Raw genomic sequence first — 18797 nt, 5'->3', positions numbered from 1 at the left:
CAATTTTCAGTTTTGCATGTTTTAGGAATGCCCAAAAAATTTTACTATATCCCAGCAAAAGAGGCATATTTTTAACTTAATATTTACCCGCTATAGGGCAGAAAGTATTGTTGTATTTAGAAGAAAAGGTATTGTTTATTTTTAAAAAAATAAACTTATTTTAATAAATGTTATTTTCCAAATGGAGATAAAACCTTCAGGTTCAACCTAAAAAGCTCTGTTGCACAGTCAAAAGTTCAGTAAGTGGCTGGATATTTATTTTTACTAAATTGTATTTTATTTTTATACTTTAAAAACGTTCTCCTGAAAAATGAAGTTTTTTATTTATGGCGTTATTGAAAGGAGTGAACGATATGTAAATAATTGTTTTTCACAACAACATAAAAAAAAACAAACAAAAACTTATGTTTAACAAATAAAAAAAAAACAAAAAGGGGTTATGTATTAATTATTATTAGAGATTTAAGTATATTACTTATAAAATATATCCAATATAAGCTTATTGATAACAATAAAATTAGACGTATTTTTTTCAGTAATTTTTTGAAAATATTTTATTTATTTTTATTTTATTTTATTGGAAGGAAGAACAACAGTTACAATATATGATACATCAGAATACAAAAAATAAAATCATGAGTACCAATTACAGTTCTTCACAACTATGCATAAGAGAAGTCTATATATAGGAAGAGACATGAGACAAGGATAGGATAAAAATATTTAGATTTCGTATATTAATTAAAAAGCTGTATTAATTGTTATATTTCAAAAAACATTTTGCAGATAGCTCTTTATACTTAGTATCTGTTAGTCGGTTATGTGTTGATATAGTCAAGTTGATCGATTACTCGTATGATTCACGGTATTTGATAATACCATGTTTTCTAGTGTGATGTAAATTTAATTAATTTTCTATTCTAATACTAACGTTTTAATTATTTATTTATTGAGTCTACCTAACACGATGTCTTCATATGTATTTTTCTATGGCAATCTATAAATGAGTTACAATATATAATAATAATAATAATAAAGCCCTTATCCGCACCTCAATGGTGCATAGGGCACTGTGTCATATTAACGCAGTGTTATCTTGATCATTTACACATGAAGGAAAGGTGATCAGCCCTCCGCTTCAGGTACCAGTCCATGGTAATAATGAATAAATATTACAGTGAAAAAATCACTAATATTTATTTTACCCCCCTTGGGAATCGAACCCAGGACCTCCAGAACAGTAGCCGAGCGTGCTGACCATTACACTACGGAGGCGGACAATATATACATTTATCTATTTATTTATTAATTAAGCCTTAAGGTAAAGTGTGCAGTCCTCTAATATTCAAATTCATTATATAACTTTCGCCTCCATAGTGTAGTGATATGTGTGCTAAGCTACCGTACTGGATGTTTCTGATTCAATTCCTAAGAGTTTTAAAATAAATATTACTGATTTTTCACACTAATATTCATTAAATATATCCCTAGATTGATGCCTGAAGCGCAGGGGTGATCATCTTTCCTTTGTGTATTTAACGATTAGAATTCTTGTTTCTAACGAAAAAGCTTGTTTACTGGCAAAATTAAATATGGGTACCTTCTTGTTTAGTAATGTTAAGTAATGCTGTAAAAGGATAAGTATATGCTGTTGGGACTATATCCAATCTAATGGTCTCATTCGACTCCCCGATTTATAGGGTCATATGTTAGCGATGGGGAAAAGTTAACATTTCTGGCAGCATATATTTCCGAAGCGCTGCAGAATTGATACATTTATTATTTTTAAGTTTTGAATATAAAGTTTTGATGATTTTCGCAAATGAATAAATAAAATAATTTAAAATATCATAATTTAAACATTTAAATATTTCCCAACTACTCTTCATAAATCAGTCTTAAAAAAACCATCTCAATTTTAAATAAAATCATCTCTTTAGATTATTTATAAATTTCATTTAAGGTTGTAATTATTATGTTATAATTTCCAGGAAACCTTTATAAAATCGTCCGGTGCAAAATCAGACTCCGGAATTTAATTATCACGACAGGGAATTTATTTCAAGCTACAAATTTGAGATTAATGTCAGAGTCGTTTAGGGTACAGTGATTTCGTTAGTTAGTGCAGCGAATGATAAAATTAGAGATGCAGTTAAATCCTGTTTTCAACGAGAAACATATTTTAGAGTTGAAAATTGGTAGTTTGATAAAGAAAAATATTTGGCTTATGTACAAAAAGAAGTACATTAAAAAATAAATAGAAATTGTTCTAACCCTATCATTGGAGCAATGTATCTATCAGATATTAGGTATGTGCATTTAAAAAAATTGTCGATCATTTGTTACTATACGATAGGATTGCTTTTTATTTGTTATTTATAAGTATGGAATTGTAGAGCGGAAATGTTGATTATTATTACGCAAATATCTGTGAAATATTACATCTCAATAGTACATCACAATAGCTGATGACAAATATGATTAATTTTTTCATTATGTCATTATTATGTCCAATCTATGTTTTTTATGTATGTATGAGGAGATGCATGAACATGGAAGAGGCGAAGAATGTTTGCAAAGACAGAGTGGTGTGGCGTTCTATTCTCTCTGCCTACCCCTGCGGGGAAGTGGCGTGATGGTTAGTTAGTTAGTTAGTTAGTTATCTATGTTTTTTATCATTGGTTATTTGTAGGCCATAAATATTTGATGCATTTACCGAAATATTTGGTAAGTATTATTGATGTTTGATCATTATTTATATATATTTATTTAAACTTCACGTTTAAAACAAATACGTACATGCTTATTGCTGAAAATATTTTCCAACCAACCAAACAGACTAGTGATATTGGTCAAAACGTTTGATACCTTATAAAGCTGTTTGCAATCTGAGAGAGTAGATAGTGCTTGAACATAAAATAAAACACATAAATTACAAATCACTGTTGTATCAATTATGCAACTTCTTTATATTTAATTTAATCTTTATGAAAAATTATAAATTGATCATAATAAGGAAAACCAAGGAAAAAGGCAGTTTAGGGAAGGAGGCTGAGAAAAAAGCTAAGGGATGAGGGCATGGACGGGATGGAAGAACACGAATCAAAAAGAAATATTTCTACTTTGTATCATTAAATACACATTTTCTACCATAAATAAATATTTTATTCCACGTAAGATCAAATTTAACTTTTCTTTGTATGATGCATTATTGATGGTCATTTCTCTTTCTTATTTTCCAACTTAAACTCGAACTAATCATAGATGGCTCCAGTCAACTGACATATAAAGCGTGATGAGATTTATGATATATGTAAGAGTTCTAAAAAAATGAATAGTGTGTCTGTCAATCAAGGGATAGTGAATGTTACACGTATGTAAAATGATCATTTAACCAGCATATGACGGTTAAAAGCCCTGTAAATACTTAGACGTACATATTATTCTTAATCTATGTTCAAATGTCAAAACTCCTAAATGGAGACACCCAGATTTGTGAACAAGGATTCGGCCATACTCAAAAATATTGTATAAATGGCGTCTACAACAAGTGTTTAAATTTTTAATTAAAAAAGCTTTTTATGTTAGGTTAAAAAACGTAACATGAATGTAGCATAAAAACTTTAGATTACTCGTTTTATTTAATTTAAAAAGTTAGATTACACTATTTTTGATAAATATGTTTAAAAACACATTTATCAAAAATCGTGTAATCTAAATTGCTTCACTCACGCTTCGATGATTTAGTAACTTTTCACAAACTATTCCCGTTAGGAAATATGGGACCCACCTTTCGCTTTTATGTTTGATAAAAAAAATCATGAAACTACCTTATCTGTGATTATAATAAATTGTACATGGTAAAAATATTTAAGCATAAAATGTAGAATATTTAAATGAAGTGTTCTCTCAGACGAGATATAAATCTCCAATGATGGGTTGCTATCGAGTAGGTTTAGAAAAAAAATAGAATGAAAATAAGCACGAACATAAATATAAAAAAAAACTATCTAACTGACTTATCCACGCGGCTTCCCCGCAGAGGTAGACAGAGAGAATAGAACGTCATAACAAAATTTGCAAACATTATTTGCCTTTTCCTCATTCATGCACCTCCTGATACAAACCCGCCGATTATTTCAACCCCTGACCTGTCCACGTCCAAGTATTTGAAATTTTGGATCATGTTTAGTTTTCGTCGGTCTTCTTCTGCTCCTTTTTCCAACTATATTCACGTCATTAATTTATTTTAACGTTTTTACCTCACTCAGTCGTTCCACGTGTCCAAACCATCTTAATTTTATCGATAATGCTCATGCCATGCATTCTCTCCTTATTTCACCTGTCTAACATCTATCATACTTCGTTTTGCCGCACATTCGTTTGAGGGATCGCATTTCGACTGCATTAAGTCTACTTTCATCCTTCTTTTGCCTACTCTATGCTTCACGTCCATACATAAAATAATCGAAATATATGTAAGAATATATTAAAATAATAAATATAGTATATAAAAATTGGAAATATATAAAATTAGAATGAATAAAAAAGAAACAATAGATTATTGCAAATGCTTCCTTTAGACAATTGTTGTAAGTACTATGACATATTTTCATACACTCATTGTAAAAATCTTAAACGCACTAAATAAAATAAATTATTCTCAAGAAAGAATGCGACTTCTTAGAAAGTTTCCGCTCACAACTGAAAAGGAGAACTTTCTAAATAGCTTAATACAGGCAGGAATCCAACTGCCCACCCTGTGAAGTATCCACCCTTCGTTCTGAACCTAAGTCCATGCAGAATTGCGGTCATGATTTCTAAAATGATAAAGCTAAACGCATTTAAATTATGATTTTTTAAAATTGATTGTTATTATTTATTACATTTAAGTTTTGTACTGACATTTCTTGGTGTAACTGCATTTTATAGGAAAATAACAAATATGTAATTTACAACATTTTAAGTGTGTCCAAATACTCGAAAATCTGGATTATCTCCAATTATAGGAGTTAGTTTTCATATTATTTTTTCATCTCACCAATAGATGTCTTTTGTGAAGTTCTAGTAATTCAATAACAATATTTCAAAATTGCTTCATTTATAAAGAGCTTCCAAGAATTTGAGTAATGTCGTTGTCAATCATGGGTAGAATTGGTGAATGTTACATGTGTGTAAAGTGATAACTTAAACCAGCCTATGATGGTCGTAAGCCCCGTAATGACTTCCCAGACTTCCATCTTCTTCATCTTTGATGAAATGTCAAAAAATAATATAAAACATAAGTATATTGTTCATATTATTTTTTGATATCTCTTCAAAGATCAAGAAGAATATGGAAGACTTCCATATTCTTCTTCATCTTTGATGAGATGTCAAAAAATAACATTAACTTTGTAATTTTTTCCACATGAATTTTATTTGACCAGCAACCGGGTTTCGTCATTACCGATATCATCACTAGTCTGATGATGTCAGTTACGACGAAACCCGATTGCCGGTCAAATAAAATTCATGTGGAAAAAATTATATAAGTAGTTGTTATTTTATTCTAAATTATTTTCTTTGTAGATAAAAATAAGACTTGTCACTGGCAGAAATATCCTTTCACTGGGTGAGTGCCAGATAAATAAATAAAAAAAAACAAAAATAATGCGACACGGGAATAGACAAAAAGATTTGAAAACATATTCTTTCACAGAAATGAGATACGGTCATTCTTATAGCAGAACATGATGAATTTCATATTGTATTCATAAAAGATGGGGTCGTGAAGATACCACAAATAGCTTCCATCCCTAGGGATAACGCTAAAAACGTATTTAAAAAATATACAGCAAACGCATAAAATATAGTTTTACATGTTCAAGAGGGAAATTGGTGCCATAAAAAGTTCCTCTGTTAAGCTCCTACATAAATACATACCCTCGTCGGCTTAATCCATTTACTGTCTAACTCCATCTGGTCTTAACGTACGTTATATGGTAGAGAAAAATATTTCTTGCAATATTACCATCGGGCGCAATTTAGTGATACATTTTTATTTTATTATTATTTCATTATAATGTTATTTTCGTATTTTTTTCCGGATTTTTTTTGACATCTCAACAAACTTGAATAAAATCTATCGGTGGGAATATGTAAGTCTGGGCATATACAAACATTTTAATATGTCATTTGCTGGTAAAAATGATCATTTTACACACTCTGTAATGTTCACCATTCTGCCCATGATTGACAACCACATTATTCATATCTCGGAAAGTTGTATTTTTACTTCAATTATAAAGGCTGAGATAAGCATTATCGCTAAAATTAAGAAAGGTGTGTGGTTTGGGATGTGAATCGAATGAGTGAATAAATAATAGAAAAAATATATATGAGACAAATGTGGTTGATAGCAGAAGCAGAGGAAGACCGAGAAAAACTTGGGATGATCAAATAATTTAAATACTCGAAAGTGAGGAGTCGGAATAATCGGTGGGTATATATAAGGAGATGCATGAATGTGAAATGGGCGAAAATTGTATACAAAGAGATTGTTGAGGTGTTTTATTATTTCTGCATACCTCTGCGCGGAAGCGGTGTAATGGTTAGTTAGTTACAGTTTGTGTAAATATCAACTGCATGTAGCTTCGTCGTAATCCATAGTTGAAATGAGTATGATTTTTATTAGCAGAAATCTTTATGAAATGGATGTAAAATTATTTTCCAATTTTTTTAATACTCTAGGAGATGCCTGAAAATGTGATTTTTCAAGCATATTTTATTTATTTTGTGACGAGCTTATAAAAAAAAATATTAATAATATTTTAAATGTTATGTAGAATTTCATATTCCCATTTCAAAAGATTTCTTAAACTTTGCAAAGATATCAACAAAAATATCTCTTCTCCCCCTTTTTCTCCCTCCCGTCCCTCTTCCAGGTATTTTCACAAGTTCACTAATGTGGAATCTTGTAATTGGAATAGTACAAGTAGTTATTTTATGTAACAAGTTTATATGACTTCGTACAACTATTCTGTGAAATTCAAAACAAAAACTTAAAAAATCGAGATCTAAATAACTCCTATGTGGATAAAATACAGAATTTATGTACAAAAAACACGTTTAACACATTCTAAACATTTATTATTATTTTCATATTATTTTTTGACATCTCATAAAAGATGAAGAAGAATATGGAAGTCAGAGACATCTATTGGTCAGATGTAAAGATCACTTAAATACACTCAAAATGGTTTAAGATTGGACACACTCAAAATGTTGTATTATTATTTTGTTTCAAATATATGTATGAATATAATAAAAACAATTTTTGAGACCAATGATAATATTACCTTTGATAATTTTACAATAATGTTTTTACTTTTTCCTATGACGTAAGCTTGAATGGAGTTAGACACATTTGGGATTATATCGACGAAATGAAACTTTTTCTAACCTAATGACGAAAAACCAGTTGATCGTCAATCTAATCGTTAATAACTTAATCTAACTTTGATACCCACTTCATCCTAATAACTACAATATGGAGCAGAGACAAAAAAGTAATCGGTTTACTATCAGGAGTTAATAAGTCCAGAGTTTATGTTTTCCTGGCATAATTGTAAATTTGTAAAAAGATTATTTTTTTAAAAACAGTAAAATGAAAATTCTATTAAAAACCAAAGTAAGTGGCGGCACCATAATTAATTTTAAAGTATGTAAGGACTTTTTTGAAAATCAATTACTTTGTATTAAATTAAAGTTTTCACTTAATTTTAAGTAAAGAATATTTCAAAGACTACATACTTACAAATATATTTTCACAATTATCGCTCTAAATACAGTAAAAAATTTGGTACATAAATAAAAATGTGTATGAGCGTTTGCTCAAAATCATAGGTCTCCTAAAGTAATTCACCGATTGCTTTGAGTTTTTAACGCATATTTTTATAAACCCTGTGATAATATTTACGTGCATAAAAAAGATAGATATTTTTTTAAGTCAATGGCAGTGCCGTCTATTGAACGTAAGAGCAATACTTAACATTGCTGAAGGTAGACAGCGTGCTTTTTAACAACTGCTGTCACTTTAAATTTTCAATATTTTCGAATGCATTGTGGTTTCACGTATTTTTAATCATTTAATTACTTAACAAGCATTGTTAATTAAATTATTAGTGTACCATCTATTTTATTTCTTTTTTGGTAACCAAACTGAGCCACAGAAATGCGTGGGGACAGCTGGTAATAAATATTATCTCAAATTAAATTCAGAACGAGTATCATAGCGAATATTTCAAATATCAAAATGTTAATTATTTCAAAATAATAAAATTTCCCACGAGTCTTGTTGATTTTGGCTAAAAAGCCCGAAGCCAATTCAATTTCCTTTTTTCTGGTAAACGTTGCATGAAAATAACCGTTTTTACGTCATTGATTTGGGTACTTGGTACTTTCAGTATTACGTAAAGTGCCAACAACTCGTCGAGTCGTTAAGTTTCAAACTATTTAATCCGTACCTTGAACCCTTTTCTGGGATTGTTTCATAACACCCTTTTACCAGTATCAGTATCGTGAAAAAGAAAATAAAAATAAAAGACTGCTTAAATGCGAATTAAGATAAATGCCACACTAAATCCTTTTATAATAATAAAATCCTCTTTAAAAGGTTTAAGGCGATGTATGGTACGTATTTTTTTACTGTTTTACGATGTTTATTAAACACAACATGTACCTACATAGATTTTAAACGAAACTATTTATATCAATTAAATAAGTGTTTTAAGTTAACCCTGTGTTGTGTTATTGCTTTTGAAATCATCTTTTTTAACCCGAAATGATTATTAACGATAATAATTTTATTCTTACTTAACTAAGCGATGGATAGTTGTTATACTTAGTAAGCCATATTTTTAACCTTTATCCGCTTAGCTAAAAAATCTTAAAATACACAAAAAAGTTTTCTGCGTTTCAGGTAAAATTGAACAAATATTGTGGTGAAACATTACGGTTATTTATTTTGACTCTCCTAGGAATCGAACTCGGGACTTTCAGCATGGTAGTCTTGCACTTTGCTCCTACACTATGGAGATGGACGAATAGGCAACACTATAGTATGATAAAATAAAAATATGTAAATATCGCTTAAATGAACACACATATCGCTCACTCCTTTCAAGAACGTCATAAATCAAAAAACTTGATTTTTCAGGAGAACGTTTTTAAAGTTTAAAAATATAGCACAATGTTTCAAAAATAAATATCAAGCCACTTATTGAACTTTTTACTGTGCAACAGATATTTTTAGGTAAAACCTGAGTATTTTTTCTCCATTTGAAAAATATTAGGTATATTTAAAAAAATAATTAAACAATACCTTTTCTTCAAAATGCAAAAACAACATTTTCTGCCCTGTAGCGGGTAAATATTAACTTAAAAATATACCGATTTTGCTGGATTATAGAACATTTTCTGGGCATTCCGAAAACATGCATAACTAAAAATTGACGAATTTTGATTTATGACGTTCTTGAAAGGAGTGAGCGATATGTCCTACACTGTTATTGTATTTAAATTATACAGTAAAATCTCGATATATTGGACTTATTGGGGGAAGGGGATGTCCGATTAAATGAAAAGTAAGTAAAAAAAAAAGAAATTTTATTAACCTTATTTAGATGTTAAAAAACAAATCACAAGCACAATTTTATTTGTGATTATCATGGCCACTAAAAATTGTATCATTTTTTGACATTTGAACGGTTTTTTGTCCGTTTTATCCAAAGTTCGTTAAATAGAGGTCCGTATATAGAAATTTTACTGTATTTGCGTTGTATCTATTTCGAAAAATATTTAAATTTTACTTTTTAACCACCCCTACACTATAAATTTAAAATCGAGTGAAATAATAATGAGGTTTATTTATAGTGAATCGTTAATATTTTTTTATGGTTTATCTTACTCGCGAAGCCTCTAATTTAGGGGTTTATAGGCAGTTGTAAAGAAAGAACGAGGATGAGAGACAGAACGTGCGTTGTTAAAGAATATACAGTACCCAAATTCTAAAAAAATGTAGACTTATCATTTACAATATGCGTAAAGCTTTCGCAAACTCGACACGCAACAAAGAAATTCGAAAAGAAAAATGAGTTAAAAAAATGTACTCTTATACGTAATAAAGCATTTATAGTATTGTCACCTTTTATAAATGAAATGTTTGCTTTTATATATTTTTTAAAGCTCCTTATCTAGGTGCCGAAAACTTATATGACTGGAAGAATTTAATGGTATTTCAACAAAGATGGAGAAGTAAAAGTACTCGTATTTACAAAGCTTGTCACCTATAAGCTAGTCTACGTGATCACTTTGTATACTTAGTAACAATCTCTTTTACGAATGATTAACAATCACTTATATAAAATTAGAAAGAAGTATATATTTACGGTGCCAAAAACATTTCAAATTTTCATAATTTTGGCCACGGTTGGAAATTTCAAATGAAGTTATTATAACTAAAATATTTTTTATCACATAAAATAGAGACTATGGGAGAATGAAAGAGACATCGGAGGACCTCAAAAAAAAAAGTCCGACAACATAGCCGCTGTAGGGGGTAGAAATTAGCTGCAAGCAGTATCATGCCGAGATTATGGAAAGATACGGAGGAGGCCTTTATCCAGCAGTGGAGTACAGAAGGCTAAAGAAGAAGAATACTTATCACTTTATCTTGTTCTCTTTTGTACACTTTGATTTTGTGTTTTCAATCAAATGATATTTTCTGTTAACTCAACAAACAATGGTGGGATTATGCTACTTTTAAACTCCGATATTGGTCCACAAATTGGGCTTTCATCTATTATTAAACACGGAAATATAATCTCAACTGAATGCAAATTCTACCGCAAAACGATTCACTAATGAACGATATTCGATTGAAGTGGACAATATGTTAAATTCGATTTGAAAAGTTTTAGTTTCAATATAGATTTCAATTTCTGTGTGCGCAACTAACGGACTTCACCCAAATTTGAATAGAAAACCACCTATTCCCAAAATTTCAAGTAATATAATAACAGTAGTTTGAAACACACACTTAAATACCCGAGAAGGTAAGGGGGGGTGGATGGTGTTTACTTGAATTACCTTACGTCCAAGTGACACTGAAATCTAACTACGGCTTATTCAACACTATTTATCGTGACCCTCCTTAGGCTTCAACTTTGAAGAAAGAAAAAGTTCCAACTTTAATAAGTTATAAATAAATGTGCAGTTAAAGGAGTCATCAACCAACGGTTCTAGATTCACCCATGTATTATTTATATTTTGATACCAAAATACATTGCCATAGTAAAATTATTTAAAAAACATTCTTCCATAACTTTTAGTAGGTACATATATGCAATTCTGAATAAAATAGAGTTGTAAGATTCATTTTCTAAGAAAAAATATACAAAATCAAGGTTTTTATCCCCTGCCTTGTTGCAGATAAAATGCAGAATTTCGTCTAGCCTCTTACCAGTTTGATGATGTCGGTAACGATGAAACCCAATCACTGGCCCAAAAAATATATATTTGGAAAAAAAACAATATAGTTGTTATTTTATTATATTATATAAATTATATTTTACTTTATACTTATTTTATTATTCTTTTAACAATCAAAACCATTTTTACTTAAATTTAGTACATATCCATTCCCGAAGATGACAACGTACTTATCGAAACCGTCTGTAAGAATATACCAAAAATAAAAATGTTTGAAAATAATGTTTCATATGATGGTTATAAAATATGCCTCAAATATTATTTTAATAAGAAATTATTTTAACATATATTAAAATATACCCTTTGGCGTCAAGGATACTCCCGTGGTTAGTCATACCCTTCGCCGGCCCTGGTTATGTAGGTATAAATGCAAATATCATTTATCACGCTTAATGAAGGTTTTTATCATAAAAATATACAAAAAGGGGAAAATCGTAATATAAATGGGTCTCAATAAAAACAATGATCGGATGTTAAGAGTCGGAAATGTTTTTAAAAGTAACAAAAAAGGGTTTTCAGATAAATGCTTGGGAGTAACGTAACGTAATGTAATGAAGTTCTGAAGAGTCACTACCCCTCCATCCGCGCTATGCCTCATCACCCTCTCGGTTCACCCATTAGGAGTATGTTTATGTGGGTAGGGAAAGAGGGTTAGTTGTTACAGAGGCAAGTTGCTATATCCTAAATAATTCCCCTCTCACTAGGTCTTTTTATCTTCTTATTTGGCGTGTATCACACAGCATGTGTAAGTATTTTGTCCGCAGGTCCTGACGGAATTTCGCCTGTGACGATCATTCTTCTTCTTCCTCCTGGCTCTATCCTAAATTATTGTCTTTGTAAACGATAGACATGTTGTTGACCTGTTGACCTGTTGTAGACCTTTGTAGACCTGTTGAGGTCAGCTCTTTTCGTCCTCAGGTCCTTCTATCATGGACCTTGAATCATGATATCTTTCTGTATCATCCATGAATTTTTTGCTCTGCTTCTAGTTGTCTTTCGATGAGGATCCATGGCGATTGCCTGGATCATAATATATTCAGGTTCTCTGGGTCCTATGTGCCCATACCATTTCAATTGCCTTTCCTCTACCATACTATCGATGTCTGTAACACCCAGGCTTCCGAAAATGCGTGATCTCTTTATTTTGTCTCTAATAGACACTCCAGCCGACCATCTAAGTATTCACATTTCAGCAATTTCTGGTTTCCTAGAGTAGGTGTTATACATAGTACAACATTCGGAGCCATGGAGGAGTGCGGATATATATATATATATATATATATATATATATATATATATATATATATATATATATATATATATATATATATATATATATATATATATATATATATACAGTGGGTGGCCAAATTATTAGGGACACTTGTCCTTTTTTGTAATTTTCAAGTTTAAATGAATTTTATGATCAAATAAATGTGTTCTAATTAAAAAATATTATTTGTTTTTGTTGCTGGTATCATAATTATTGTTTTTAAGATGTAGCAATGCTGCAAAATATCAAAGAAGTAAAATTTTTTCTCATTTTAGTGTTAATTAGTGAAAAATGGTGTTGGTGTGAGCTCAGTTAATATTTTTTTAAACCATTTTCCTGTATGTTTTTTGAGTCCAAAACTATAAAAAATTAAGTATTGTTTAATAATTTATTAGTTTTGCTAATTTAATAAGTTAATTTCAATTAATTTTTAATTAAAATTCAATTTAGTTTGAATTGAACCTTAATATTCTAATTTTAAGTATGGGCAAGTCTTTAGACATATCTCCAAGAAAATGTAGGGAAGTACCAACCTAACTACATAACTACCTAACTACTAAATTCCTAAAGAGAGATAGCAGCACTCACAGGTATTTCGAAGTCAGGAGTCAACCGGATAAAAAGAAAAATTCATAAAAACCCACCTCTAGAAGCAGCCCGCGTCTGAAAAAGTGGCAGAAAAACGATCACCACTCCGCGTGGTCACCGTAAAATCAGGGGCATCTATTTCCAAAATCGTAAAACTTGTGTTGATTGCCCACTACGTTGATAAGCGATGTAGGAATCAACGCCTTCAAAATGACAGTTTGGAGACGGTTAGTCGAAGTAAATCTAATTGGTCGACGTCCAACCAAAAAACTACGCCTGACTAAGGCAATGAAGAAAAAACGACTCTTATGGGCCAGAGCACTCCGGAATATGACTGTTTCGGATTGGAATCGAATATTTATGACTTACATTTGTATAATAAAATAAGAAGATAATAAAAAATACACATTTTTGCAATCATGGTAATACTTTATAGGTCTGCTTCTAAGAAGAGTCAACATTTAAAATTTTGGTGGGAAAAACTTAATTGGTCCGACGGGGCCCAGGAGAAAAATTCCACCCGGACTGCCTGGTAAAGAGGGCTAAAAACACCCTGTTAGCATAATGTTGTGGTCCATGATCTCATTTTAGGGTATGGGACGCCTCCATATCATGGAAGGGACCATGAGGCAAGACCAGTACCAGCAAATACTGAAAAGTCGGCTCCAGCTGAGGCTAAGGAATGGTTCCCTGGTGACGAAGAGTATGTGTTTATGCATGAATTGGTACCGTGTCATAAAGTCAGGAGTTTTACCGCATTCCTGGCTGAAAAAAACGTCTGTTGAGTATGTGTTTTGCCTTGCCCGGGCAATTTGCTGGATATGTACCCCATTGAAAACATTTGGAGGCTAACGAAACGGGAAATTGGTAAAAAAGTCATCACCACCAAGCGGTTACTGATAGAAACTCTTATCAGAGTATGGCATGGTAACCCTAATCTTCGGCACAGTATAAAAATCTGCATAGAAAGCATGCCCCGACGTTTGGAAGTTGTAATCGCTGCAAAGGGTGTTATTACTAAATATTACGGTTTTTTCTGAAATTTTTGAATAATCGCTTTTTATGATAAAAATTAATTACTTTTATTAAATGTTTGATAACATTGTCTCTAAATTCTAAATAAAGCACCCCAATCAATAAAAAAATAATTAAAAAACCTAATTGTTTGCTCATTAAATTCATTTGAACATGAAAATTACAGGAAATTCGAAGTGTCCCTAATAATTTGGCCACCCACTGTATATATATATATATATATATATATATATATATATATATATATATATATATATATATATATTATATATATATATATATATATATATATGTATATATATATATATATATATATATATATATATATATATATATATGTATATATATGTATATATATATATATATATATATATATATATATATATATATATATATATATATATATATATATATATATATATATATATATATATATATATATATATATGTATATATATATATTTATATATATATATATATATATATATATATATATATATATATATATATATATATATATATATAAATATATATATATATATATATATATATATATATATATATATATATATATATATATATATATATATATATATATATATATATATATATATATATATATATGTATATATATATATATATATATATATATATATATATATATATATATATATATATATATATATATATATATGTATATATATGTATATATATATATATATATATATATATATATATATATATATATATATATATATATATATATATATATATATATATGTATATATATATATTTATATATATATATATATATATATATATATATATATATATATATATATATATATATATATATATATATATATATATATATATATATATATATATATATATATATATATATATATATATATATATATATATATATATATATATATATATATATATATATATATAAATTTAAACATAAATACAATTTCCGAAATTTGTGTAGTGTGGTGGTCAATTTTGGATAGAATGGTGAACGTTATAAAATGTTATACACGTGTATAAAGCTCTCATCGAAATTATTTCAATTTAACGTGGAGGCGAAAACCCAACTGTTTATTTTGCAGGCATTCAGAAATATTTAATATTGCTTCAGGCTTCAAATAACTGAACAAATTAAAACCGCTTGATAAATAATAACTTTTCTTTATTTTTTAAATTTTAAAAGCAATTCAATTTAACTTCAAGTCCACTTTTAAAAATATTCCCATTCTTTCTTTCAAAATTTTATTTTTGTTTAAATGTCAGACCGTAACAATTTAATTTTAATTTTATTAATTGATTCGGCAGTCACTTTGTTGTAAAATCTATCCATTTTAATTAATGTTTTACTTAGTAAATACCACTATTCCTTAAAATCTACTGTGATACGTTATTAATTGATTCGGCAGTCACTTTGAAATACGGTGTTTGAAAATGATGCGGAATGTACCGAAACACGTGTCACAGCAGATTTTAAGAAATAGTGGCATTTACTTAGTAAAACATTAATTAAAAATTTAATTTAAATCTTCATTTAACCTGATGATGACATGAAGTAGTGTGCAATATCGATAAAATTACAAAAAGTGTGTTGAGATGGTTTGGACATGTGGAACGAAAAAAAAGAGCAGAGAAAGCCTACCTGCCTACTCTTGGTGGAAAGTGGCGTGAGGGTTACATAGCTAGTTAGTTAGGGAATATTTTCCAATTTCTCTAGCTAGAAAAATAAAAGCCATTTTTTAATTGTAAATAATATAAATAAATTATCTATTCGACTTTTTAGTATTTTTTATCAAAGTATTTTTTTTTTAAATCCAATAGATTTACAACATTTTGAGTGTGTGCAAACTACTTGTTCACAAAATCTGGATTATCTCCAATTACAGGAGTTATTTTCAATATAAGAGTTTCTGCTTAATAAAAAGCTTCTTTACATCTCACCAATAGATGTCTCTAGTGGAGTTCTTGTGATTCAAGAACAAGGTTTCTTAATTGGTTCATATATTTAGAACTTCCAAGAATTTGAGTAGTGTGGTTGTCAATAATGGGTAGAATTGGTGAGTGTTACACGTGTGTAAAATGATCACTTAAAACAGCCTATGACGGTTGTCAGCCCCGTAAATACCCAGACTTCCATATTCTTCTTCATCTTTGATGAGATGTCAAAAAATAATATGAATCCAAAAGATATTTATCTATTCGATTTTTTAAAACACACTTTGCATGCGAAACTTATATAATATGTGTAATGCATTCAGCATATCATGTATTAATAACTCAATCAAATACGACAACAGTAAATACTGTCCACATATTAAATATTGCAAGCACCGAATTTGTGGGTTTCAAATACATTCAATTTCATATTTATATATTCATACATTGCTCTGAATTGATACCCAATAATATAATACCAGGGATTAATGCAAAGTTGGACATGACTATTCAAATTCAATGATATTACCGCTTTAATATGATTAAGTAAATACTCCTACATCAAAGTATTTTCAATCGTTTCAAAATCTCTCGATATGCCTCACTCTGCACAAACAAACGACTAATTCAAAAATGTTCAAATATTGTATTATACTCGTAGAATAAAATAAGAACTAAGTATGTAGTTTTTCCACATGAATTTTATTTGACCAGCGACCTGGTTTTGTCGCTACCGAAATTATCAGACTAGGCTTGGAAAAATTCTATATTATATACACAACAAGGCAGGGGTTGAAAATCATAATTTTATATAATTATTTGCGACAGCATTAATTTAAATGGAATGAGTTAAAGTATTGTATAATAATTCAATATGAATTCATTTGGTCGGGAAAAATATTTAAAATAATGGTATTCAACCTTTGCCTTGTTGTGTAAATAACATAGAATTTTGTCTAGCCTCACACCAATATGATGTCGGTTGCGACGAAACCCGGTTGCTAGTCAAATGAAATTAATGTTGAAAAAACTACAGAGTTATTATTTTATTCTATAAAATGCAGTTCTACCAAGAAATATCAGTACAAAACTTAAATATTGTATTATATAAAAGTCCCTGCGATTATGTTTTATGGGGACATCTAAATTACTTGGTACATAAAAATACAAGATCCAAAACATAGCTTTAATAGTATTGTGGATCATTTGTTTACACCACTACACTACCATTTGTGTTATACAAATATGAACGGGGGGAATAGTGGGAGGGTGGACGATAGACATCAATAATAGAGCCGCCAATAATTTAGCAATATTAAAATAAGTCCATCGTTTCTGTGACGTCATTCATTACCAACGTACGAAAACAACGTTTTTACAGAGGCAAATTTTCCAAAAGAAAATGAATGAAAATATTAATTATATCGGATGTTATTAACACAAAACGAGTCTAATACAATCTCAATTTATGGGTTGAGTATGTAAAATTAGATATTTCTCTCGTCTGAAAATGATCTATCAACCGTCCAGTACATGTGATATTTAAAATTAAATTTATTTTTACATACAAAAATAATGCGTATGGTCCAAGATTCAGATACATACATACGTCACCTCCATGTATGAATCATGACATGTTTTCCATTATGCTAGTATAATACGTCACAGATCAGTAGTCTTAAAATATCATCGTTTGATTCGTATAAATAAATAAACAAACGAATCACTAATGAAGTGATGTCCTTTTTTAAACGTTGATATGAAAAGAAAACGTCATCGCTGCTTTCTGAATCAAACTTTCTGAATTGAATTTTCCGAATGAACTTTCTTCAGAACGGAAAACGTTACGGTTTTTTTAGTAAACAATCTTCACAACTTTATTTAAAAAAAACTTTGTTTTAACCACTTTTTACACAGTAAATATGTATTTTTACTTTTACAGTATTACTTTTCGCATTGCTATTCACGTAGGTACTTTCATTTAATTTTACTTGAAAAGATTTTTAAGATATAAAAAATATTAATGTTAACAAAATAAAAACAGCTTTGTTTTAACCACTTTTTATTGGTTAAACCCTTATCTTTATCCACACCCCAATGGTGCATAGGGCACTGCGTCATATAAACGCAGTGTTATCTTGATCGTTTACACATGAAGGAAAGGTGATCAGCCCCCCGCTTCAGGTACCAGTCCAGGGTAATATTGAATAAATATTACAGTGAAAAAATCACTCATATTTATTTTACCCCCCCTGGGAATCGAACCCGGGTCCTCCAGAACGGTAGCCGAGCGTGCTGACCATTACACTACGGAGGCGGACATTTTAGTTTACTATGTACTAAATTCTAAAACATTGAAATACTCCATAGTTAATTACTCTTCCCTTACCCTATAAACCCTATT

At 29.6% G+C, this 18797-nt stretch overlaps 1 protein-coding gene across 1 annotated transcript in view; it reads left to right on the top strand.

Moving 5' to 3' along the window:
• LOC148311796 (uncharacterized) overlaps positions 1–12666 on the top strand; it is a 104162-nt gene extending 91496 nt beyond the window's left edge. Inside the window, exon 3 of the mRNA XM_088278362.1 lies at positions 12522–12666. Within this exon, the coding sequence (XP_088134488.1) occupies positions 12522–12666 (145 nt within the window). The remainder of the gene's footprint in view (positions 1–12521) is intronic.
• Positions 12667–18797: the final 6131 nt, after the last annotated feature.

This window comes from Brachycentrus maculatus, unplaced genomic scaffold (genome assembly GCF_059751285.1).
Source record: "Brachycentrus maculatus isolate JH-2025_06_01 unplaced genomic scaffold, ASM5975128v1 h1tg000056l, whole genome shotgun sequence".
In the NCBI taxonomy this organism is placed as follows: domain Eukaryota; kingdom Metazoa; phylum Arthropoda; class Insecta; order Trichoptera; family Brachycentridae; genus Brachycentrus; species Brachycentrus maculatus.
Note: the sequence above shows the minus strand (reverse complement) of the source record. Positions and strands in the feature narration are given on the sequence as shown.